General features: G+C 42.5%; 1 protein-coding gene across 3 annotated transcripts in view; it reads right to left on the bottom strand.

Annotated features, from left to right (window-relative positions):
• The window catches only part of LOC138803708 (ribosome-binding protein 1-like), a 72,834-nt gene that overhangs the window by 32,687 nt on the left and 13,369 nt on the right, over nt 1-26,778 (bottom strand). For all 3 annotated transcript variants that reach the window (XM_069987778.1, XM_069987779.1, XM_069987780.1), the window contains exon 2: nt 8,836-11,185. In XM_069987778.1, coding sequence (XP_069843879.1) covers nt 8,836-11,164 — 2,329 coding nt within the window. In that variant the 5' untranslated portion in view covers nt 11,165-11,185. The remainder of the gene's footprint in view (nt 1-8,835; nt 11,186-26,778) is intronic.

Here is a 26,778-nt window from a genome sequence, read left to right as displayed (position 1 = left end):
AAGCACCTTCCTTTCAATCAAGAGGCCAGCTCCCTGCACAGCTCTGCCAAGCTGCTGACATCAGCTCTAGAAATAAGACACTCAGGCCTAAATCACGGCAACCCTCACCTAGCTGGCTGTCATGCACTGTGGCCATGAAACCTGGGGAGCAATGACAATTACAAGGCCCTCACAGAAATGAAGAGCTACCACAATGCATCAAGAGACGCCACTCTGCACATTGGCCCACAGCTAATGCAGGTCTAAGCAGCACACAAACCACCGACTCCATGTCGGTGGTTCAAGCAACGAAGCCCCACGCTGCCCAAGTACAGGTCAACCCTCCTGACTGGATGCAGGTTCATTTGACGACTAACTGCCAAGGAAGTCCACCTAGACTCTCCATTTAACTAAAGCTAAGTATAAGTATGCCAACAACAACCTACCTGGGGCCATCTAATGAGGACTTTTCCTTTGCTTGGAGGAAAAGTAATTGTTACCAAACTGAGAAGACACACATTGTTAAATAGTATTTGAAGGAATTTTAAAATACCCTATTGATTGAATCTGTTTTCCTCCTCATATATCTGTTTGGCCTCTGCTAGACTTCAATAAGATCAATTTATGCCTGGAAAAATCTTCAAAACAAGAAAAAAACAACAGCAGGAGGGTCTTTGGGTCAGACCCCCTCCTTGGGCTCCTCAGGAACACAGGGAGTCCAAGGTTTCAATGGCAGGCAAAATTTTATTTAATGCCTTTAGAAAAAGACAAGAGGTTTCTAATCCTGGGCTTTTGAGTACATCTGCCCAGGTGGTGATTAGAGACCCAGCACTGTCTTACAGTGACCAAATGTTAATTTCTGGAAGAATATCACCTCACAGCTTCGCATGCTAAACCTTGGCTCACTTCCCTAAGGGTTGTTTTTGTTCTCTTTTAAAGAAAACAAGGGAGAAAAAGAAAAAAAAATAGGTTTGAAGAACTTACACAGAAAATGAATAATGCCTCCAAAGCCCTTGCGGGTTTTCTTCAAAGCTTCAGACCTAAGAAACTGAGTTAAAGTCCAAGAAAAAGTATCAAGACTTGCTTAGAGCACACACCTTGGTGCCCCAGCTGGTAGGAAGGGCATGGTGCAATTGGCAGAAAGGGAAAGAAGTCCTGTAAAGGGCTACCTGGAGACCCCCTACTGCCATCTGCTGGCTGCACAACTTGTACCAAGTGTGAGCTATGTTTTCTGCCTTTGTAAAACAGGTAAAAATATTCATTTGAACTTACAACTGTATGAGATCTTTTATTGTTTTTGTTGTTGTTGTTATTGTTGGTCGTGGGGCTTGAACTCTGGGCCTGGCCACTGTCCCTCAGCTATTCAGCTCAAGGCTAGTGCTCTACCACTTGAGCCAAAGCACCACTTCCCATTTTGTGAGTGGTTTATTGGAGATAAGAATCTCACAGGCTTTCTGGGCTGGCTTTGAACCGTGATCCTCAGATCTCAGCCTCCTGAGTAACTAAGATTACAGGCGTGAACCACTGACTCTCAGTAACAACTGTATGAGTTTTGTAAAGCATACACCCCAAGAAAGTTCTTGTTGTGCAAGCACAGGAGTTATACTCCCTGTGTAATCAGCACCAGGCCTAGGACACAAGAGGCCCAAGATGAGGACATGAAGGATGAACATAGATGGGTGAGTCGCAGGGAAGAAGGGCTGTGATCATCATTGTGTCGAACAGCAACCGGACAAGGGCTCTGCCAGGCTGAGGACACATGGAATGATGGTACCTCTCAATGACCTCAGGCCTTCGCCTCCACTAGGTCATAGACTTTAGACTGTATTGCTTACTGTGCATTCCCACCTGATCTGCTCCAAGGTAGGATGGTGGCCCAGTGAGGCTAAATACAACCAGCAGCTCACAGATATCACAACAGTATCTAAAGACCAGTTCCAGAAGGCAGGACCACTTTTTGCTGTTGTTGGTTTGGGGGCTTGAATTCAGGTCCTGGACACTGCCCCTGAGCTTTTTGGTTCAAGGCTAGCACTCTACCACTTTGAACCACAGCTCCACTCCCAGTTTTCTCATGGTTAATTGGAGACAGTACCAGGGATGGCTTCAAACTGTGATCCTTAGATCTCAGCCTCCAGAGTAGCTAGGATTACAGGCGTGAGCCACTAGCACCTGGCCAGAACCACTTTTAACTTTCATCTTAGCCTATAAGTAGTTACCAGGTATCAGGGCTGAGTACCAGCATCCTGCTGGAGGCCTGAGAACTAGCTGCCATTCGTCCTAATCACTGGACAGAATGAACAGGTGCTCATTTCTGCTGCCTAGAGATATTCTAGGAATGCTCAGGACAGAAGTTCTAGCACTTTGTTCTCTATTTAATTTAGAAACAAATAATAAAGTTTTCATTTTTTTATCCACTTAAAAATAACATATGCTATAGAAAAACTGGAAAATGGAGGGGGAGGAAGAAAAGTATTTACAATCCTACCTCTCAGTGATAGAACTATATAGATTTGCTTGTTTGACAAGATGGCAATAGTGGGCTTTGTAACCCTATTTTTCTATGAGCATATTCTTTTTTTTTTCTTTTTTTTTTAAATTGTATTTTATTTTATTTGAGAACATACTGTACAGGGGGGCTACAATTACATGGGCAGGATAATGCATACATTTCTTACCAAGCATTGCAGCCTCCTCCTTTGTTTACCCTTCACTTCCCTTCCCCGCCTCCCCCCTCCCCATCTATGAGCATATTCTACGGGTAGAAGTTGGTGGGATTCGCCTGGCCTTGATACCATGGTTACACAGCAACACCAGCCTATGTGACCAAAAAGCCAACCAAGGGTCTATGAGACAAGTGCCATGGCCCCGGGTTGCTTCCCATGCTACACTCAGGAAGACATGGATCCCTGGGTGGGCTACCTGCCTGAGTCCTGATCTCAGACTCTCAGCACCAGCACTGTGGAAGCCTAGCTTCATTAAAAAGCACATAATTCTACAGCTCACACTAAACGCACACTCTCAGCACATACACATATTACTTCCCCAGTCCCAGTCTCTCACTTACCAGGCTCTCACTATATTGACCAGGACTTATTTGTAAGTGCTAAGATGGGGGAGGATCTCCTCACAGCACAATGCTAAGATGCCAAGTGTAGTCTGGAGCTCAGGGCAGGAGGCAATCTAAAATGACTTAGGAAAGCAAAGACTAAACCCCAAGGATGAAAACAGCCCGGGCAGGAAAGTCCATGAGACTCTTATCTCCAATAAACCACTAGAAAACCGGAAGTGGCGCACTGTGGCTCAAGTGGTAGAACACTCACCTTGAGCTGAAGAGCTGAGGGACAGCGCCCAGGCCCAAAGTTCAAGCCCCAGGACCGACCAAAAAAAAAACAAAACAAAAAACAACCACTACCACATACACGGACTTCTCGTGCAGGAAGCTGGGCTTTCCTAACAGACACTAGGCACCGAGTGATAGGCTCTGGGCCAATGCCAGTGATGGCTTCCCAGTGGTGGGACAAGTTCTGGGAGCTCCCCTTCAGCCTCCACCAGTTCTCTTTTCCAAACATTTGGAAAAGAATCCACACCTTCTGTTTTATAGGCCAGTGTTTTCTTTTTATAATCCTCTCCCCAGAACTTAAAACCATTCCCACAGTGCCATGGGAGAACCATGTGAGCAGCGATTAACTCAGAAAACAACTGTACAGGCCTCTCATCATAAATCACGGCATGTTTTTGGAGAGCAATGGAGCACCCTCTTCCTAAATTAAAAATGTACCTACCTTTGACTTGCAATTACATATCTAGGAATTTAGAGAGATACTCACATAGCAATATACGCACATCACTGCAGCATTAATTTTAGCACCCAAAAAAGCCTGCACACTACTTAAGTGTCATTTAAATAAATTATGATGCATTCATGCTACAGAATATTGTGCAGCTGAATGCGGCAGCTCTGCAAATGCAACGTGGAAAGATGTCACCGAATACACCAATATAGCAGAGAGCAGTATCTCAACTGTGCACACCACAGTGGTCACGTGACAAGCTGTGCCTCCAGGGCCCCCCCAGGATGAATGGGGATAAAGATGGAATAGGAAGAAATACTTTGCATTTTCATTTTCACCCCACCCCACAGCTATGCTTCTGTATTATTTGAATTGTTTGCTGGAAATAGGAATTTACGTAATAATAAATTTTAAGAAGCAGAGATTAGGGGAGCAGGTGTTCATTGTCAAACACAGCAACAGACAAGGGCCTTGATCTGTTCTTTAGAAAAATCAGAGCATTAGTTCTGAAAGAGTTCCAAGATGGGCCTGCAGAAATATGCCCTGTATCTGCCTGTACACCTGCTAGGTCTCTTTCATGGCACCTGTCAGCCATCGATTTAAGTGACAATTTAAATGGCCAATGCAACCAATGGCTCTCAGTAGATAATAGCTCTAGACCATCCTCTGCTGCTCATGCTAAAATCTGCTGGCTTTAGGACCCCACCTCCTTGTGGCTTAAGTCAAGGTGTCCTGAGTTTGTTGAGAGGAGCTCCCTTCCCAGCCTGTTCCACATTGTAAGCAACCAAGAACACTGCTTCAACATTTCCTTGGTCCCTGCAACATGCCATCTGGCCACTTCACCCTGTCCTACCCACAGTGCCCACCAGTTCTGCCTTGGGCATGTGGCCTCAAGGTGGATGGAGGCTGTGGATGGACAGAGATTTAGTCCTAGCTAAGGGGGAAGGAAGGAAGGCAGGGAGTAGGCCAATTAGGGCTGACCACAACCTGAGCCAACAAAATAGAAAGGTCCAACTACATGTAAAAACTTAGGCTTGCTTTTCCTTCATGTCTACACAAGTACATGATCAAAGCTGCAAAAGAGCAATACGTATCTGAAACACACTGGTACACTACATACAAGGAAGTATAGACAGATTCCATAAGCTCCTGGTAAACATCCATGTTGTCAGTTCTCAGATTCATGCACCAAACCCTCAGTTACAATGGCTTATGACTAATGAAACACCCCTGAAAATGAAGACAGAAGCCCAAGGACACATCAGACAAAGTGGGAACATTGCTACAAATACCTAAGTGTTCCTACACTAAAAATGACTCTCATGATGCAAAATGGCCCAGCATATGAAGCATATCACCAACACCCAATTTTGGAATGGATCTTCACAGAACAAGGTGTAAGTTGGAATTCTCAGTTATTTTCAGCAATAGATTTTACCTTTTCTATTGTTTCCTTGAATGTTTGTACGTGGGAACACCCAAACTGGGGGGAAAGGTCACCCACTTTGCTAAGCCCTCTCTGGAGAGCCTCTTGTACAAGCAAGGCTGCAATGTTATGGGTGCTGTGGAAATACTTTGCTTTGCCCTTCTTGCCTGCACACTTGGCCGTGGCTGGAAGTTGCATCCTCCCCCTCCTCCCGTTCCCCCACCCCATGCTATTATCAGCAGGAAAATGGTAGCCATAAGGAAATTAAGCAACATCTCTAGAAGCCATTAGCCAGAAAGAACAGAAAATACATTTAAGCTGGGAATAAGCAGACTATTACAGAATCTATAAGGCAAACCCAGAGGGTTCTCAAGACATAACATTAAACACACACACACACACACACACACACACACACACACACACACACACACACACACACACACACACACACACACACACACACACACACACACACACACACACACACACACACACACACACACACACACACACACACACACACACACACACACGCTGGTCTTAACGGCTTAACAGCCGTTAAGCTTTTACATTAGATAACTGGGACATTTTGAGAAAATGCTAGCAAAGACCAGAGAAGTGTACCATGTAATAAAAAGCACAGTAACTCATGAACATATCCTTGCCTTGCCTACTTTGGTTTGACACTGTCACATGGGGTCTAACCACTCCACTAAAGACAAAATGAAAGGGCATGATTCTTCATTTCCATCCACACAGACTGGCTATGAGGTCCTCCACAGGAGGTGCTCAGCCATCACCAAAGATGAGACCTCCACCTTAGAACTACAGAAATGGCTGACACTTAGGACACAGAGGTTATCTGTGGCTTACCTGGGAGCCTCAACAATATACCCTACTGATCTATGGGAATTGAGGACATCAACCTGTCAACTGAATGCTTCTTGGAATCTCCAGCTCTACCACCCCGCCATGTGTGCCACCTAAGAGCTCCCTTGTGTATTCATAAATGCTTCTCTTCATCTGTCCTGGGCCAAGCTCTTGAAAATCACAAAGGACTCTTCCTTGTGACTGGGAGGCCATGCTCCCTTATTGACAGTCCTGTGTAACTAGCCCAGCCTGGGATGCTACCAATGACCTTTAGCCTTTAATGTCTGTTCTCTGCCACTCCTGCTCCTAAGTCCTGCTCTGTGTTTCAATGCTGAACTCCTAAGGAAAGTCAATCCTGACATGCTGAACTACATTCAAATGCAGAAAAAGTTGTACCCAGGCTCTTCTAGGTATCTTTCTGGATCGTCTTAACATCTGGAAATATTATGGTGTTTGAGTGACAGATAGTGGATTTAAGATAATATACCATGATCCAATTTTATGATCCTAAAAATAATTTCATAAAGTCATTAAATAATAAAGATTTTAATAGGAAATTATCCACTCCAGTAGCTCATTAGAATTCCTGTCCCATGTGGCCTTGCATGGAGGAGAATGATATTGAAGGTCTTCTACACGAAGTTTCCAACACCAGGGGATGCTGTCACAGCTTCAAGATCCACTGTTTTCTTCAGGGCTGCTTTCAATTTTGAAGGATAAAATATTAGCACATTACAAGAAAAATAAATAAAAGAAACACCTGGACTTCTCACTGTGGAACATCCAATCTTCTGTATCCATGAGTTTTCCACAAGATTCACCCAACCGTAATCAAAAACAATTTTTTTAATTGCAGCTGAGAAGGAGAGGTACAGTTCAAGTGGCAGAGTACCAGCCTTAGCAGAAAAAGCCAAGCAATAATGCAAGACCCTGAGTTCAAGCCCCAATTCCAGTGAATCCACATACACGCACAAAACTGCACCCTAAGAATAAATAGACTTCTTTCTGTGTCATTATTCCATAAACAATATAGTGTAACAACTATTTATATAGCATTTACATTGTATTAGGTATTCTAAGTAATCTAGAGACCATTTAAAATGAATGGGATGGTTTAGGATTGCAGGTTTGTGATAGAGCAATTGCTTAATATGCACAGGCCTTGGGTTTAATCTCTAACATAAAGAAAATAATTAATATACAGGACACTGGGCATTGGTCATATGCAAATATTAAGCCACTTTATGTAAGGTACTTGAGCATCCCCAGATTTGGGGGATGCTCAGTGGGGTCTTGAAACCATCCCCTGAGATATGAGGGAAGACTATATGTTTCCCTAAATCATTTCTTACATCTTTATCACTTAATGTCTTTGTCTTATATCGTTATTATATTGTTTAAAGAATCTGGTATCCTATTTTTCTCAACAAAACTGTGCCTTCTCTGTATGAAGCTATGGAATCTTCACACCCATCACTGTTGGTGGCTGTCTATGCCTGAGTAGGCAGAATGTACTTAATCCCTAGGCAGTCTAAGGGGCATTAGAGCTGCCAACTACAAATTAGTGTGTCAGTTTACAATTCAGGGTGAGGAGGAATAGAAACAAATATAAGTAAGTGTCAAGTGAGTGATGAACAGGATCAGACTTCCTGGCCCAATTTCTATATTAACAGCCACTAAAGAGATAAAGGCAAAGCAATGTTTTCTATTATTATTCTCTGTCTACATAGCATCTACATTAATGCTCACTGAATGACTTGGGTGGGGGCAGGGAAGAAGGGAAAGAGTTGGGGGAGGAATATGAGGGAATCCAATTGTTCCTTAAAAACATTCTCCTGCTGGGTGCTGGTGGCTCACGCCTGTAATCCTAGCTACTCAGGAGGCTGAGATCTGAGGATCTCCATTCAAAGCCAGCCCAGGTAGGAAAAGTCCTTGAGACTCTTATCTCCAATAAACCACCAGAAAACCAGAAGTGATAGAGCTGAAGAGCTGGGGGACAGCACCCAGGCCCAGAGTTCAAGCCTTATGACTGACCAAAAAACAAACAAACAAACAAACATTCTCCTAAACTGGCACTGGTGGCTCACATGTAGAATCCTAGCTACTAAGGCTGAGATCTGAGGATCTGGCAGCTCAGGCAGAAAGTCTATGAAACGCTTAATTCCAATTAACCACCAAAAAGCCGAAGTGGTACAGACCTAGCCTTAAGCACAGGTCAGGGACAGCGCCTAGGCCCTGAGTTCAAACCCCATTATTGTTATTCACTGAACACACACACATAAATAAAGTTATAAATAAGGCATCAGGTAAGGTGAAAACACAGAACAGACTGGCAGAACATGACATGAACTGCTCTGGAAAATGGGATACTGGATTAAAACGAGCCTACTTGAAATGCCCTTCTGTGCCTCTGCTATAACCCTGAGAGGGCCCCTACCTTGGAGAGCCCCTGAAACTCCAGCCTAGGCCCCAGGGTGAACACAGATGGAGCACATCTGAGCTCAACCTGCAAGGAAGGCAGCCCAAGAAACCACAGCCTGAAGGACAGACTCACAGCAGACACAACCCACACCAGCAAGCAACCGTCAACCAACTTACAGAAGCAAAAGCCAAGGACAAATGATTGTTGCTTGATTTGGAGGATGGTTGTTACACAGTCTCATTGTAACAACAGCTGACTGGCATACCTGGCACCCTTAAAGGGAACCCACACGCCAGAAAGAAAACAGTCTTCCCAAATTCAAGAAACAGGTATGTGCCACTCACCAGACTCGCCTTTTTTCTTTGAACCAGACTTCTTCTTTGTAGGAACTTCTTGCTTTGAGGCTTCCTGGCTCTGGACTGTATCTGCATTTTTACCCTGGGTTGGAGCTGACTCTGCCTTCCTACCCTGATTGGCAGCAGTGTCCACCTTTTTGCCCTGGTTGGAGGACCCTTCTGTCTTTTTGCCTTGGTTTGGGGCTCCCTCACCTTTTTTGCCTTGATTAGGGGATCCCTCTGCTTTCTTTCCCTGGTTGGAACTACCCTCCGCCTTTGTGCCCTGATTAGCAACTGATTCTGTCTTTTTGCCCTGATTGGGAGCTCCCTCCCCCTTTTTGCCCTGGTTGGGGCTCCCCTCTGACTTCTTACCCTCCCCCTTTTTGCCCTGGTTCTGGGCTCCCTCCCCTTTCTTGTCCTGGCTTTGGGCCCCCTCTGCCTTCTTGCCCTGGTTCTGAGCCCCCTCTGCCTTCTTGCCTTGGTTCTGGGCTCCCTCTCCCTTTTTGCTCTGGTTCTGGGCCCCCTCCCCCTTTTTGCCCTGGTTCTGAGCCCCCTCCCCCTTTTTGCCCTGGTTAGGACATCCTTCCACTTTTTTGCCCTGGTTCTGGGACCCCTCCCCCTTTCTACCCTGGTTCTGAGCCCCTTCCCCCTTCGTGCTCTGATTCTGGGACCCCTCTGCCTTTCTGCCCTGGTTGGGAGACTCCTCCACTTTTTTGCCCTGGTTCTTACCCTGGTTCTGGGCTCCCTCTACTTTCTTACCCTGGTTCTGGGGTCCCTCTGCCTTCTTGCCCTGGTTCTGGGGTCCCTCTGCCTTCTTGCCCTGGTTCTGGGGTCCCTCTGCCTTCTTGCCCTGGTTCTGGGGTCCCTCTGCCTTCTTGCCCTGGTTCTGGTCACCTTCTCCTTTTTTACCTTGATTCTGGGCTCCATCTACCTTCTTGCCCTGGTTCTGGACAGTATCCCCTTTCTTGCCTTGGTTCTGGGCTCCCTCTACCTTTTTGCCCTGGTTCTGAGCTCCTTCTCCTTTCTTGCTCTGGTTCTGAGTACCCTCCACCTTCTTACTTTGGTTCTGGGCTCCCTCCCCCTTCTTGCCTTGGTTCTGGGCTCCCTCCCCCTTCTTGCCTTGGTTCTGGGCTCCCTCCCCCTTCTTGCCTTGGTTCTGGGCTCCCTCCCCCTTCTTGCCTTGGTTCTGGGCTCCCTCCCCTTTCTTGCCTTGGTTCTGGGCTCCCTCTCCTTTCTTGTCTTGGTTCTGGGCTCCCTCCACCTTCTTACTTTGGTTCTGGGCTCCCTCCCCCTTCTTGCCTTGGTTCTGGGTTCCCTCCACCTTCTTTCCCTGGTTCTGTGTTCCCTCTCCTTTCTTGGCTTGGTTCTGTGTTCCCTCCCCTTTCTTGGCTTGGTTCTGGGATCCCTCTCCTTTCTTGCCTTGGTTCTGGGTTCCCTCCCCCTTCTTACTTTGGTTCTGGGTTCCCTCTACCTTCTTACTTTGGTTCTGGGTCCCTTCCATCTTCTTGCCTTGGTTCTGGGATCCCTCTCCTTTCTTGCCTTGGTTCTGGGATCCCTCTCCTTTCTTGCCTTGGTTCTGGGATCCCTCTCCTTTCTTGCCTTGGTTCTGAGCATTGTCACCTTTCTTTCCCTGGTTCTGGGCCCCTTCCCCCTTTTTGCCCTGGTTCTGGGCTCCCTCTAACTTCTTGTTCTGGTTTGGGCTCCCCTCTCCCTTTTTGACTTGGCTCTGGCCCCCCTCTGCCTTCTTGCCCTGGGCAGTGGCTGAGGCACTGCCCTTGGCCCCTACTGGAGGTACAGCCATCATAGGCACCTCCTTGGGAGAGGCTTCCAAGATGGCAGACTTTGAAGCAAGAACCTGGACAGAATTCACTACAGAACTAACCGCTGGCTGCACCTTTGCCACTTTTTTCTCCTTCTTCTTTTTGTCTTTAGGAGAAGAGGCCAACTTCTCTTGAGGCATGGCGGGTACCATGGCTACAGGGGAAAGGACCACAGGAGACAGGACTGGGGTTGGGGCCACAGCCACTGCAGGTGCGCGCACTGGTTCCTTAAGGAGGATGGTCATGTTGGGGGCCAGGTCGTGGTCAGGTATCTTCCCATTGGGTTTCTCTTCCTTTTTCTTGGTCTTTCCTTTCTTCTCCACAGTTTTCTCCTTCTTTTTCTTATCTACTTTCTGGTGGTGAGTTTTTGCCATCTCCTTGCGCTGGTTGGCGAGGGCTTCTTCATAGGACGTCTCCTTCATGGAGAAGGTTGACACCAGGAAGATGCCAATGGCAGAAACCACCATAAACCCGCCAAAGACCACAACCCCCAAGGTCTGAGTGTCGTAAATATCCATGCTGGTCGGCTTCCTTTCCACCTGCCAAACACATACATGTAGATTACTTTCTGGAGAAACTGAGGCACATGAGACATTTCTATCTCCCCACCCTCCATCACTTAACCTAAGGTGTCCCTGTTTTTCCAGATTGAATTCAAAATAACAAGTGCAAGAAATCTTTGGTGCCCAACTCTTCTTAACTCTTCCTCTTCAGAAATAAGCATGTTTTAAAACTCAGTTCTGAGTAGTCCCATTTAGTACTAGAAGACATAAACAACAGATGGATGGCAGCATGCAGGTTGATACCTGATATGTAATGCTTCTAACTCAAGATGCTCCCTAGTGTAGCAATCAAAAGTGAGCATCAACGTGCAAACAAGGTGTGAAACACCAAGGTGGAGCAACTGGCAATGCTGACTAACTGAACTGTCCCACCTAATTAGGCACTAGCCATAGTAGATTATCACAGAAGGTAATCAGAGACAACAATACTTCTTTATACTCTTAATAGCATCTCACCGATGGCCTTCCATACCTAGGGTCACAGGTAGAAGAACTGTCCAAGGCTGGCCCCCAGCAAAGCCTCAAGACCCTACTTAAAAATAATAACTAAAGCAAAAACAGAGGCTGTGATCATGGCTCAAGTCGTAGAATACCTGCCTAGCAAGTGTGGGTCCCTGTGTTCAAACTCCAGTACCAACAATAACTAAAACACAAAAGTCAACTCAAACATATCTGCAAGCTCTCCAGCTGCACTCCTGACTGTCATCTCCTTTTGTTACCTCCCTTTATCCCTAGTGCAGCTAAACATAACTACCTAGGTTCCAAGACAGTCTAAGAACTTGGTAAGGAAAAGGGGGAAAAAAGCTTTTTGCCTGCAATACCTTCTGAAGTACCATTTGCATGTCTCTAAGTTGGGAATTTGCAGTCTCTAAGTTTGGAATTTCACACCTGCTGTGTCACCAGGCTCTTTACCACACAACGCAAACCCAACGCAAGACAACCCACACCATTCTAACTGCCTATGTACCAAAGTCTAAAGGGTCAGAGACAACTGAGTCCACTCTCCTTGGTAGAAGTCCCTGAGATTTGTTTGGATACATTCAGCTTTTTTTTTTTTTAATTTCTTCAATTCGTTCTTCTCTCCTCTCACCACTTCTTACAATTTAACACTAGAATATGTTCTTGTTAATGTTACTAATTCATGTTCATATTGCCAAATCCAGTGGATACTTTTCATTCTTCATTTCATTCGAACTCGTCTTTTTCCTTGGGCAGTAGTAGGGTTTAAATTTAGGGCTTGGGCTCACTCATCTTGCACTACTATTTGAGCCACACCTCCAGCTCTGGTTTTTGCTTGTTATTTTGGAGATAAGAGTCTCAGAACTTTTGCCTAGACTAAGCCTTACATCATAAGCCTCAGGATCTCAGTCTCCTGAGTACCGAGAATTACAAATGTGAGCCACCTGCATTAACTCTTCACTTGAGCTTTAAATTAAACATTTTATTGTTCAGTCTTTCTTGAAATACTATCTTATAACTCCTGTGACAACTCATTCACTTCCAGATTTTTTTTTTTTTGAGTGATGGTTATTAGGGTTTGAACTCAGGGCCTTGTGCTTGCTAGGCAGTTAGTTACTCTACCTATGAGCCATGCCTCCATCCCAGCTTCTTTTCACTGAGATGGAGTCTTTCAAACTTGTCTGCCCTTGAATCATGATCCTCCCGTGTTTCAGCATTCCATACAAATGGGATTACAGGCATAAACCACTACATCCAGCTATAGGTTGAGAAGGCTTTTTTACATGTGTGCCTAAGGGGGCCTCACACTTCAATCATCCAGATCTCAGCCTCTCAAGTAGCTTTACACTCAACTCTTAAGTCAAATTAACACTATCAGTAGCTCCAAATTCCTGAACTAGAGGGAGAGAAAAAAACTGGCCCCTCTACACGTGATAGAATTGAGTGTAGAATAGGTGGGCAACTGAGAGGGCACAGCATAAAGAGAAAGGAGGAAGACAGCACTGCCCTCCAGGATCCTAATCTTCAACACTGTGGGAGCCAAGGACAAGCTGTCCGTTGGGAGTTCAGACATTGAAATTCTCTTTCCTCATTTGAGTGGGAGCGAGAGACCAAGTAGGAATCCCTAAACAGCAATAATCATGAAACCAAAAGTGTGACAAGAAAGGGAGATTGTTTTAAGCATTTCAACATGGTATTCGAAGACAAATCTCTTTCTAGTAAATTCAAAAGGTTGCACAGTGTCTTTCGGGTAAGACCCTTGAGGAATGTTGGATACACCCATGATAAGGACTTCAGCACACACCTTCCAGGATTCTCACTCCCCACTGGCTGCTGTGACACTCCCCAACAGAACTTAGTGCCCTGAGGTGTTCAGGGATAAGACACAACTCTCTCCATCCAGTTATCACCATGGCAAATGAGGTGTGAGGAGAGCTCACAGAGACCTTTGAACCCCAGGCAAGGAAGCATTTATGGACGTGTGTTCTGATCTCTGGCTGTGAGGGAGTAACAAGTAAGCCTTTGTCACAAAGGTGCATTTGTGAAAGGCTTATTTGTAAGAGCCATAGAAGCTACACTAATAAGCCTTTGCAGGACGCATCTCAGCTTAGGTATTGAAAGGAAACTTGTCTTTTGCTAGATCTCCAACAGCAGGGCAAGAGGAACAAGAAGGCTTGTCAGTCAACCCCATTTAGTGGTAGGCATCCACCTACTCAAATTCCTCCCAGTCTTCCCCAAGACATCTCAAGGCCCGGCCAGCAGAGACACATTCAGGTACAAAAAACTAAATTATAGTCACTATAGTCAGCCTATTCAGATAACAAGACTTCTGGAGCACCAAGCTTCTCCAGAGGCAGTCTGCCTCATCCGGGACACAGCTCCACAAACCCCAAATGGCTTCCCAACAAATCTGCATTTAAGGGGTAGCCTCTCATGGAACTGCAGTTGGCACTGGTCAGCAGACCCTGACACAGTGTACGGCTATCCACAAAGCAGAGCCTGTTCATAGCCGAAAGACTGTGGAACTCTGTGAAGCCTCGTGCTTTCCAGTTTCCCAACTCTAGCAGAAAAGCCACGGTTGGAAAATTAGCCTTTCATCTAAGTCCACATAGGCAAACATGAGATACAAAAATACATTCTCTGTGGAGAGCTCAGAATCAAGAAAAGCAAACTCGGGAGAATATTTTTCTTCTACAGTACACACAAATGTATGTTTTATAACAGGAGAAATGTGTCTTCTCAACTTCTGCAGAACAAGTTGCTTTAAAAAGAAATTACATCCTCGCCACTAATTCCTGAGTTAGAATTTAAAAGAAAGCTTTCACAGGAAAATGAAAAACCCTAGTCTTTAGTAATACACTGAAGCATTTAAGGCTATGGCAGTACAACCACAAACAGCAAAGAAATAAGTAATGAAAAACCATCTTTCTGCTGCTCCAGTCAGCCTTGGTGAGGCATAACTATATCCTGAGAGATTCCTGACCAGCAGAACTGATAAGGTTAGAGAGCCTTGCAAACATACTCTTGAGAAAGCATCCTGGGGGCTTTATTCCTGACATTTGTGTGGTGCTAGGAGCCTCCTAACCTAGTCTCCTCCAAGAATGTATTCCAGGACTTTCCCCAGGACCAGGAATAGGTGGGCAAAGAATCAGGTAATATTTGTGTACCCACTCAAATATTTTATATGGTCTAACCACAAGGACTCTATATTCTGTCAATCCCAGTAACTTCTGTTAAACAGGTACTTCTACTTATCCCCTATTGCTGATACACTAAGAGTAAGGGCAAAATAGGGAGGCCCTTCCAGGGAAGGAGGGAGGAAGCCACTAAGGGCTGAGGATCATTTCTATGTTGAGCTGAATGAAAACACAATGAGCATATCTATCGCCAAAAGAATAGCTTTTTGTAAGAAATGAGAGGCAGGCTCAAAGGGTTTATTGGGGGACAGACTTGCCAGGCTGCTCCAAGCACTAATGGAGGTAGCAGCAGTGGACAGGTATGGGTAGAATTTAACAAAATTTTAAGGGGCAGTCAAATGGGTCACATGGGCAGTCACATGGGTCACATTATATGGACTATGGGAATTCAAGGAAGAGAATCTGAGAAAGATGTGTTAGCTGGGAATTGTTACTACAGGAATTGGGGAAGAGACTCACATTCCGAGAAGGAGTATAACAAGACTGTTTCAACTGGGGTGGCAATTTGTACATTATATCAGGAAAACAGTATAGCATCGGGAAAACAGAAACAGGTAGGGACTCAGGGCAAGGACTCAGTCAGCAAGCTGACTCTGAGACCTCAGACTTTCCTATTCTTAAAATTTGGGGAACAAAAGGAAGTTAAGGCTGCAAACTCCCCTGACATCCATCTGCTAGTTTATGTGGTCTAAACAACAAAGTTCAGTCAGGCCAATTTGGCAGTTGGGATTTGGGTGGGTTTCATGAAGTGACCCTCCGCGGCAGCCCTGTGGCTTGTCTTATCACTAAGCAGGGGCTCCATGGTGGATCACGTTGGTCAACAAGGACAAGCCTCCAGATCCATTTCCTGGGCATAAGGTTTAACTTTTCAAGAAGATACAGAACTGAAACAACAGGTACAATGAAACAATAGATGAACAAAAGGCCAAAGTAGGCATGGCTGCACCAAAATCATTATCTCTTTAAAAATGTTAAACATTATCCTAAAAAGTCTGAAACATCCAAATACTAAAAAATTCTGAGCGTGACATTATGCCACAAGTGACAAAGTCCACACCGCACCTGATGCGATGGTCTCAATCAAAATACAGATGTGGCAGTGCAACACACCTGCAAGCCCAGCACTTGAAACGTTGAGGAAGGAGGACTCAGGACCTAGGAATGAGGATGTAGGCCAGCCTGGGCTACACAGCAAGACTCTGACTCAAACAACAACAAACTGAAACAAAAACTGTATACAGTGACCTTCAGGTTATGCATACACGGAATGCATTTACAGGAAATGTAAATTTAGTTTCAGACTTGTGTTTCATCTCTAAAAGATATCATATAGTATAAATATTGAAATTCCCAAACCTGAAACTCTTCTGGATTAAGAATTTCAGCTAAGACAGCCAACTTGTTATGAAAGTTTCAACATAGAAAATAACCCATTTCCCATCACTCGTCTATCAAATCCAAATAGTCATATATTCACATCAATTTATGTATTCTTATTTGTATATGTGTGTGTGTGTATATATATATATATATATGTATCATCTCATTCTATAGAAAGCCAGCACACTTTATATTTTTACACCTATTTTACACACGAACAAAATATAGTGTTTTATATGCTGGCAATGCTATATAAGGGATATTACAATCCTTTTTTTTTCTTTTAACTGAATTTCATTTGTGAGATTTATTTAGATACAAATAACTAGACCACACTACCCACACTGCCCGCACTACCATATATGTAAGTTTTTAAAATGTATACTGTTCACATGAAACAATATGTGCTATATTTATCTTCATATACCACCCTGCCATGCAGGGTCCCTTCCTGGAGGCCATCGTTGTGACAGAAGTCCTTTGACTATTTAGAAGTTATTGTCTTGTAAAAATTTCAGTAATGCTTTTGCAGTTAGGTTTTCAATCACTTGGTATTTGTTTTAGTATATAACAGGAAATGGCTACATGCCTTTCCACATCAGTTTAACTACCAGCACCATTCCCTGACCATTCTCTTCCTTCCTTCCTCAGTGTCATTGGTCACAGGGGCAGGGAAATGAGGACTGTTTCTGGACTTAATATGGTGCTCTACTGATATATTTACTTATCCCTGCATCAATACCATGTTTTTAGCTTATTTATCTCCTCCGGAATTTATACTGTACTTTGGGAACTTCCTATCAAGAACACTGTGTGCTTACTACAGTACATTGATTTAAATGTTTTCTTTCATACTTTGGAAGGTATTTTGTTTTTGCTTTGCTTTGTTTATGCTGGTCCTGGGGCTTGAACCAAGGGCTTGGGCACTGCCCTTGAGCTTCTGTGCTCAAGGCTAGCACTCTACAACTTAAGCCATAGCTCTAATCCTGGCTTTTTTTTGGTAGTTTAGAGAAAAGTCTCATAAGCTTTCCTTGCCTGGACTGGCTTCAAACCTGTATCTTCAGATTCCTTGTTAGCATCTGAATAGCTAGGAATGCAAGCTGGAGACACCAGTGCCCTGCTGTTTTTGGTTTGATTTTGTTTTAGTTTTTCTCCATAGACACGACACCTTACATGCCTTTTGTTATTAAGGTTAGCTATTTTCAAGTGTTCTGGGAAAAAAACAATACCATCATAGATTACTTTTTTCTATTCTTCCAATTATAAATAACCAGTAAAATTATACACTCTTGCATGTTTTCATTTACCTTGTTATTACTCTTGTCAAATCTAGACATTTGTAGGTTCTCTTCCACTTTCTTTGTTAAAAAAAATTATCTGTGGGGGGAAAAGGTAAGTGTCTTGCTTTCTAAACTGTATTATCTCATTTTTTCTTATTGTCTTAACAGCTGGCAGAAAACTCCCATGTGGATTAGGCAGAGCTGGTGGGAAGGGAGCATTCCCCAGTTTCCATTTCTAATTGGTTTATTATCACCTGTCATATGAAGTTTTTGGGTAGAAATTTTTCCTGGGTTGAATAACACATCTTTTTAGCAATATAGTGTTTTTAAAAAAAACAACTAAGCACTGAATTTTAGCAAATTCTTTTCCCTTAACATTTGACATTTTCTCCTTTAATTTGAAATGTATTGGATATATTAGTCTCTCCACCTTTGTCTGCTCAGGGCTACAATATCCAAGACCTCCAATGGAGGCCTGAAAGCACAGTACACTAATAAGTTATGCACAGTAAGAGAAGAACAATAACAAAATAGAATCAATATAATGATGTAATACAACTGACAGTATCACTACTCAGGTGGCTTGGGGCTATAAATCAGGGTTGTGCAGGTAGCATATACAGTGTGGTTATACTAAATAAAGGGAGAACTCGTGGCCTGAGTGAGATGAAGGTAAATAGCGTGAGATTTCCCCACACTGGTAAGAATGGCACATAATGAACAACGTATGACATCTAGGATCTTCCACTTAATATTCTGGCCCGAGATTAACCTTGGGTAACTGAAGCAGCCAAAGAGTGGAACCATAGAGGGAAGGGGCTACTGTATAACAACACATAGTCTACTAAACTTAAGGATGGCTGTATGGAATAAATGTTCCTCCATTCTTTTCTTTTTTAAGTATTATCTCTAGATTTCATTTGCTCACTTTTTTTTTTTTTTTTTTTTTTTTTGCTTGACAGTCCTGGGGCTTGAACTCAGGGCCTTGGTCACTGTCCCTGAGCTTCTTTTTGCTCAAGGCTAGCACTCTTCCACTTGAGCCACAGCGCCACTTCTGGCCTTTTCTGCTTATGTGATACTGTGGAATAGAACCCAGGGCTTCATGCATGCTAGGCAAGCACTCTACCTACCACTAAGCCACACTCCCAGCCCTGTTCACATCTTATGTGGGATTTGTACCATCTTCCAGAGTGAGAAAAAAAATCAACGTTAGGCTATTCTCTGATCCTGCTATCAGATTACTTAATTGGGAGTGAGGGGTGTACAGGTCCTGGGGCTTGAATTCAGAGCCTGGGCACTTTTCCTGAGCTTTTTTTGCTCAAGGTTAATTCTCTACTACTTGAGCCATAGCTTAACTACTGGCTTTATTTATTTATTTATTTTGAGTAGTTATTAGTGTTTAGAGTCTCACAGACTTTCCTGCCTAGATTGGCTTCAAACACCAGTCCTCAAATCTCAGCCCCCAGAGTACTTAGGATTACAGGCATGAGCCACCAGCACCTGGCAAGCTTTCAGATTTTTAACCATGATTTAAAAGTAACTTTTTTGGGGGGGTGGGGGGGTCCGGTCATGGGGCCTGAACTCTGGGCCTGAGTGCTGTCCCTCAGCTCTTCAGCTCAAGGCTAGCACTCTACCACTTGAGTCACAGCGCCACTTCCAGCTTTTTTCTTTCTTGCTTATGTGGTGCTGAGGAATTGAACCCAGGGCCTCAAGCATGCAAGGCAAGCGCTCTACCACTGAGTCACCTTCCCAGCCCTTAAAAGTAACTTTTATGTATCCTAGACATGGACACAGACACAGACACACACACATAAACACACACATACAAATCTAGCATACATAAGTGTACATAGACACAAATAAATAACAAAATTCTCATGAAGCAGGAACTCAATTTTAATACATATGATACACTGCTATTTTTTATTTTTTTATTTTTTTTGTTTGGTTGGTTGTGGGGCTTGAACTCTGAGAAGGGGCACTGTCCCTGAGTTCTTCAGCTCAAGGTGAGCGCTCTACCACTTGGGCCACAGTACCACTTCCAGTTTTTTGGTGGTTAATTGGAGATAAGAGCCTCATGGACTTTCCCGCCAGCTGGCTTTGAAGCCCTATCCTCACATTTCAGCCTCCTGAGTATCTAGGATTATAGCCGTGAGCCAATGGCACCTGGCTACAGTGGTATTTTCTAAGCCATCAAAAATTCAAGTTTTTCACAACAAAACAGACTTTTAGGCTAGCCCTATGGTTTGAAATTTTAGATGATGTGACATTTGGTAACTTTTGCTGGACTGTGATTGTGCATACTACAAGATTCTGCATATACTTTTTTTTTTTTTACAAAGGAAAATATTCATTTTGTCTTTCAAATCTACATACTATGCTCAGGGAAACTAATATCAGGAGGATAGTGGTCAGAGGCCTGGACAAAAAGTGTGAAATGGGGGGCGGGGCGGAGCCGGGAAGGGATGGGAAGGGGAAACAAAGGAGGAAGCAACAATGCTTGATAAGAAATGTACTCATTATCTTGCCCATGTAATTGCAACCCCTCTATACGGTATTTTCACAATTAAAAAAAAAAAGTGTGACATCCAAGAAAGAAGCTGGGTATGGTGGCATGCACTGCCGTCTCTTACATGGCTTAGACATTAGCATCATGACTCCATACCAGCCTGGGAGAAAATGTCTGTGAAACTCTCCTCATATACTTTTAATTCAATTTCAATAATCTTATGTACTACCACTAGGTTTTTGTCTGCCCAAACCTAGTAGCCATCGAGAACTCTTAACTTTTCCACTATGATAATGGCCCCACCTATTTCTTTATTGCAATGATTCAATTTATGCTTTATTTGGAGATCATCTTGGTAAGTGAACATAAAGTCAGAATTATTACACCTTCCTAGTGCTTGCTACTTCCCTCTCTCCCTATATTATAATGACTTTCTTTATCCTATTAATTTTTTTCATTAAAGTCTAGTTTAATCATTTAACTATTTTTAAGTTTAGCGACTTTTTGTGGGATTAATACAGGCCTGGAACCTAGTTTCCGCTTCAACCTTGTGTTTATGCTCTTAAAATAGCATATAGTTGCATTTTAAGGCTAGTGGCAGGAAGTGGTGCTGTAGCTCAAGTGGTAGAGTACTCACCTTGAGCTGAAGAGCTGAGGGACAGCGCTCAGGCCCAGAGTTCAAGCCCCACGACTGACAAAAAAAAAAAAAAAAGAAGAAGAAAGGAAGGCTAGTGGCAATTTATCTTTTCAACTGGTAGGTTTAGTATACTAACATGTACTGCAATTTCCTACACAATTAGACTTGTTTATACCCTTCATTTTATTCTTCCTATTTATGACACTTCTTTATCTCCCTCTTCTTTTTTTGCATTCTGTTTGATTATATAAGTATTATCCTTTATTTCTTATATGGTTTGGAAGCTAACATTCTATTTTTAAATGAGTACTTTAAAAAAAAATCCCAACCCTAAAATGTTCTTTCCATTTTCTCAACATCCGTACTTGACTCAATTTCACCTATTCTTCCACCCACTGATCCCCAAGAGCAGAACCTACAAATCCTTATGCCTACTGCTTTCCATCTGACAAGAGCTCCTCCCCACCCTCTCTCACATCTGGACTAATCACTGTGATTCTGTCCCAGACAGCAGACACTTGCTGGTTTAAATTCCTCAACTGCTTGCCATGTGCTCATCACTGCTTCTTGCATTTCACTCTTTCTGGCAGGATCTTTCCAAAAAACATCCCTGATGAGTTCCTTGATAAAGTTTCAGCCCTCAGAGACCTGAAAAGATTTGTTTCACCCTCATTCTTCATGAAGGCATTAACTGCATACAATAACCATACTGACAAAGTTCTCCCACCTCTTTGAAGATTCCATTTTTTTTGCCTTGGCAGTGGGAGGGTCACTATTGTGATGTCTGTCAACTGTCATTTCTTATCTTTTTAGCCTTTTTTTTTTTTTTTTTTTTTTGCCAGTCCTGGGGCCTGAACCCAAGGCTGGGACACTGTCCCTGAGCTTCTTTTGCTCAAGACTAGCACTCTACCACTTGAGCCACAGCGCCACTTCTGGCTATTTCTGTTTATGTGGTGCTGAGGAATCAACCCCAGGGCTTCATGCATGCTAGGCAAGCATTCTAACACTAAGCCACATCCCCAGCCCCTCCATCATTCTTTTAAAGAAACATCTCAGGGTTCAAAAGATTCCACACTGCCCACCCCAAAAAAAAAAAACAAAAAACCCTATGGGTGTATATTTAATCTTATTCGGGCTAATTGTGCTTTCCAAGATGGAGGAGTCATCAAAATTCCATCAATTCAAAAACAAAAAAAATCCTTGGCCACTGAGTTCTTGGAAAATTGTCTGTTCCTTACTAGCAGAACTAACTCTTAATTCAATTTTATTTCCTTTATGCTATCACTTGGGAAAACTTGTAGCCATAAGCTCCCCTATCAGTCCTCTCTTGGGCTGAATCTAACCAGCTCTTCAATTAGTCCTTGAGTTACTTATCCCCTTTTTCAAGTTTGCTTGGCTTTTTTTTACAGTACCATTTTTACCCATTTTCTGTCTTTTTGCCTTCTTTCCTATCTTTAATAGACATATGTATTATATGTACAATACAACGTAATATAGAATGTATACCTTATAATATAACATACATGAATATATAAAATATATTTGGTGAGGTTTTACCAGTGGCAAACCTTTAGGATCTTGTCTCCTAAATTCAATTTTATCTTTGCTTCAACTAAACCCTCCAGGAAGTCAATAGCCAAAGATGCAATTGTACTGAGGCAGGAGTCTCAGGTTAAAATGGTCCTGGAGACTTTGCTCTCTAGTCTCAGAACAAAATAGACAAGCTCCCACCATTCTCATCCCTAGCTACTGACTAGAAGCCTTTTATTCACAGTGCAGCCCTCCAAGAACTCAGAACAGACGCAGAGTACGAGGGAAGGTTCAGTTCCTACTCCCCACCTTAGACAAATCCCTGTACAAACTGGACACTAAAATCCCAAGATGACTGCAGCTTCCATAACTTCCTATCCCTGATTGATTTATGGCCCCTGGCTATCTCTTTGGGACCTCCCCAAGTTCAACTGAGAGCTCTTTTAAAAAAAATTCTTATTAACTTTCTAGAATTCTTCTAAGAAGGCCTCAGCATTCCTCATCTAAAACTTTAAGTGTAACCTATGATTTTTTTTTAATGTGTGTTCTAGATGCTGCCCCTGAGTTTTGTTTTGTTTTTTTTGGCTCAAGGCTGATGCTATACCACTTAAGCCACAGCTTCACTTCCAGCTTTTTTGATGGCTAATTGGAGACAAGAGCCTCACAAACTTTCCTACCCTGGCTGACTTCAAACCACAATCCTCAGATGTCAGCCTCCTTAGGATGAGAGGCACGAGCCACCACAGTGCTTGGTAACCTCTGATATATTTTGTTTAACCTGAAAAAATGAGGAATGCAACCATTAAAAGAGGATTCTGAAATAATCCTGAAAAAATGAGAAATGCAACCATTAAAAGAGGATTCTGAAATAATTTATTTCATGTGTTAAGAGGATAGAAATAGGCCGGGTGCCAGTGGCTCACACCTGTAATCCTAGCTACTCAGGAGGCTGAGATCTGAGGATCACGGTTCAAAGCCAGCCAGGGCAGAAAAAGTCCGTGAGACTCTTATCACCAATAAGCCACTCAGAAAACCAGAAGTGGTGCTGTGGCTCAGTGGTAGAGCGCTTGCCTTGAGCTGAAGAGCTTAGAGATAGCACCCAGGCCCAGAGTTCAAGCCCTACAACCGACAAAAAAAAAAAAAAAAAAAAAGGATAGAAATAACTGACTTCCTAAAGAAACAATATTATTTGTTTTAAAGAGCTGAAACCCTAAAAATAGAAATGTATTCTCTTATAAGCCTTAGCTTATCCAGTAGCCATTTCAGATTCAATGTTAATGCCTGCATTGACATGTTTTTCTCCAAAAACTAAAAAGTCTGTGAAAAAACAGGTATTTAAACAGACCTAAACTTCTGAGAGCTTACAAAGAAGCCCAAGTCTCCAAATTATTAATAAGGAAGATGACAGGCCAACATGGCAGGAATCAAGAATCCTGATTTCTCAAAATAGATATGAAGAATTTAGATACACTGGGCACACAGAGTTCTCATCTGAGGAGACCGGTATCTAGAAAGCAGAGCTCAACCTGATCCACACTGTATCCCTCCAAACCTCGGCACATCAGCACTCGGGCAGTGTTTGCTGAGCAAATGATCTACTACATATCACATCAGGATAGTGTTTGCTAATCAATACTGTTACAGAAACCAAATTCAAATAGAAAACACAAGCATACTGATGGAGACAATAATTCACACCAGGAATGGTACATACTATCAGTTACTTCTTGGTTCTTCACAGTTTTTATATTATTGAATATAACCCTCAAGTTTCATTGTTTGCTGTTGGTAGTCAGGAAGGTAATTGATTCAAGTAAGATGATCTTTATCCCTCAAGCAACTTTGCCTAATTCTAGTGACATCAGTAGATTTTAAAGTTTTATACATATGTAAGCATATGATCACAATTTTGCTCCTTTCTTTCTGTTCCTGGTATAATCTGCTTCATTTTTCTTGAATTGTTGTACAGGGTAGGAGCTCCAACACAATGCTAAAGACAAGAGTGACCAGCAGGCAACGACTTTTCCCACAAATTATAAGGCAAAGATTTAATTGTCTATTGTTCAACGTGATGCTTACTAATGACTTTTTATAGACATTCTTTATCAGGTTACACCCTTTGTCAGGTTAAAGAAGTTGCTTTTCCTCCTTAGTCTGCATAAACTTGAACTGAATTTTATTACATACCTTTATCTGTGTCTGTTAAGATAATCACATTATTCTAATATTGCTTTATTTTTATGTTTATTTAATTTAGCTTAATCCAAGTTTTCCCAAATGTGCCACTGACGCTTGGGGGGAGGGGAGGGGTGTAGGCAGTAATGGGGTTTTGAACTCAGGGACTTACACTTGTTAGCCAAGTACTCTATCCTAAGCCACATCTCCAGCCCAACTATGCTTATTTTAAACATTAAACTAAGTTTGCATTCTTAGAATAAGTATGGTTCAATTGTCAAGTGAGCAAACATCAAATGAGCAGGTAATGCTCATGTTTTTTTTTAAAGAGTTTATGAGCAACTAGAATGCCAGTACAGCTAGCGAATGAAATCACCTGAACCTGGTGCTTTTGGTTTCTTCTTTAAATGAGAAAACTTACTCAAGGATCCATTTCCTTAATGATTATAAGACTATTATGCCATGCATTATAACCCTCCTCCCCTATCAGCTTAAAAATAAAAAAGAACAAAGCCTTGCTATATTGTCCAGGCTGGCCTTCAATCTGCAGTCCTTCCTACCTCAGCCTCCACAGTACTTGGGATTACATGAAGGTGTGACTGTCAAGTTCTATTAGACATTTTTAATAAGCACCAGTGATATTAATTTTGAAGTGTATTTTTACTTAGCACAGCTCTTCACAATACCCACTTATCTGTAGTAAAATTCCAGTTATATATTTGATATTTATGCCTTTCTTTTGATCAATTTTGAGATTTTGAAGTTTGTTTTCTAAGGATGAAGGTACAGCTTTGCTGAGGTTCTCTAAGGTTTGTGTTCTGTTTATTTCTTACTGCTACTTCCTTATGATTGGACTAGGTTTACTTTGCCTTTCATAATGTCAAGATACATGCTAAAAGGGCTGTGAATGTGGCTTAGTGGTAGCGTGCTCACCTAGTATATATGAAGCCCTGGGTTCGATTCCTCAATACCACATGAACAAAAAAAGCTGGAAATGGAGTAATGGCTCAAGTGGTAGAGTGCCAACCTTGAGCAGAGTTCAAGCCCCAGGACTGGCCAAAAAAAAAAAAAAAAAAGGTATTAATTTGCTAATAAGTTCATTAATTTCCATCTTTTTGTTAATGCATTTAAGTTACAAATCTCTCAGGATGTAATGTTTAGGTTACATACTTCAAGTTTTAATATGTAGCATTTTCATTTAGTATTTCCCTTTATAGTTTTGTTTTTGTTTGTTGGTGGTACTGGGATTTGAACTAAAAGGTTGTGAACTTACCAGGCAGACATCTTAGCACGAGCCATTCCACTACTTTATTCCTTTAGCTGTTTATTGAACATGGTCTTGCATTTACGCCTAGGCCACTGTAGACTGTAATCCTCCTATTTATGTTTCCTTTGTAACTGGGATGACAAGCACACTTCTATTGATTGAGATGGGGTTTTGCCAGGCTGGCCTCAAACCACAATCCTCTGGATCTCAAGCTCCTAAGTGGCTGAGACAACAGGAATGAGCCACTGTGTCTGCCTCCAATCATTTTTTTTAACCATCAACATGTATTTCAAAACATTTCAAAATTTCCAAGTACATGGAAATTTTCTATTTATCTTTCCAGTCATATTTCTAGTTTAAACTGTGGAATAACTATTCACTCCATATAATTTCAAGACTTTAATGTTGAGACTTATATTAGGGCCATAGCTATGGCCTTTGTGAAATGCACTTTGGCTGTAGGGGTTTATTTATATATAGCTGTATTTGTATAAAGTTATTGTTTTGTTGAAAAGTCCTTATCGTTTTCCTTGTGCCAGTCCTGGGGCCTGAACTCAAGACCTGGGCACTGTCCTTGGGCTTTTATTTTTGCTCAATACTAGAGCTCTACAACTTGAGCCACAGTTCCACTTGCAGCTTTTTTGGTAGATAATTGGAGATAAGAGTCTCACAGACTTTCCTGCCTGGGCTGGCTTCAGGTCTCAGCCTCCTGAGTAGGGAGGATGGCAGGCATGAGCCATCAGCGCCCAGTTTTGTTTTCATAATATTTCCGTAGTATGTCCTCTTCCATTCTTTCACTTTCATCCTATCTTTTGTAAACACCTGGGTTTTTAAAATCCAATATGAATAGTATCTATGTATAAGCTACAGTGTTTCTATATCTAATATGAATATTTTATTGGTTTAGAACTTTATTTTGTGCTACCTTTTCACTTGTCTCCTTTCTTAACTCTTTTTGGATCATTTTTAAATGTTTCATTTGTTCCTATCAACTATTATAGAAGTGAATGGTTGCTTCATTCTTTAGTAATTGCCTTTGAAAATCAACATTCAGGGTTCACAAAATTACAAACCAAACAAACCTTCGCCTGATTCCATTACCTCTTTCCACTCAGTTATGTTTTCACGCTTTTTC

The sequence above is a fragment of the Dipodomys merriami genome, unplaced genomic scaffold (genome assembly GCF_024711535.1).
Source record: "Dipodomys merriami isolate MVZ:Mamm:240054 unplaced genomic scaffold, mDipMer1.0.p SCAF_346, whole genome shotgun sequence".
In the NCBI taxonomy this organism is placed as follows: domain Eukaryota; kingdom Metazoa; phylum Chordata; class Mammalia; order Rodentia; family Heteromyidae; genus Dipodomys; species Dipodomys merriami.
The sequence above is the reverse complement of the archived record's forward strand: the minus strand, read 5'-3'. Positions and strand labels throughout refer to the sequence as shown.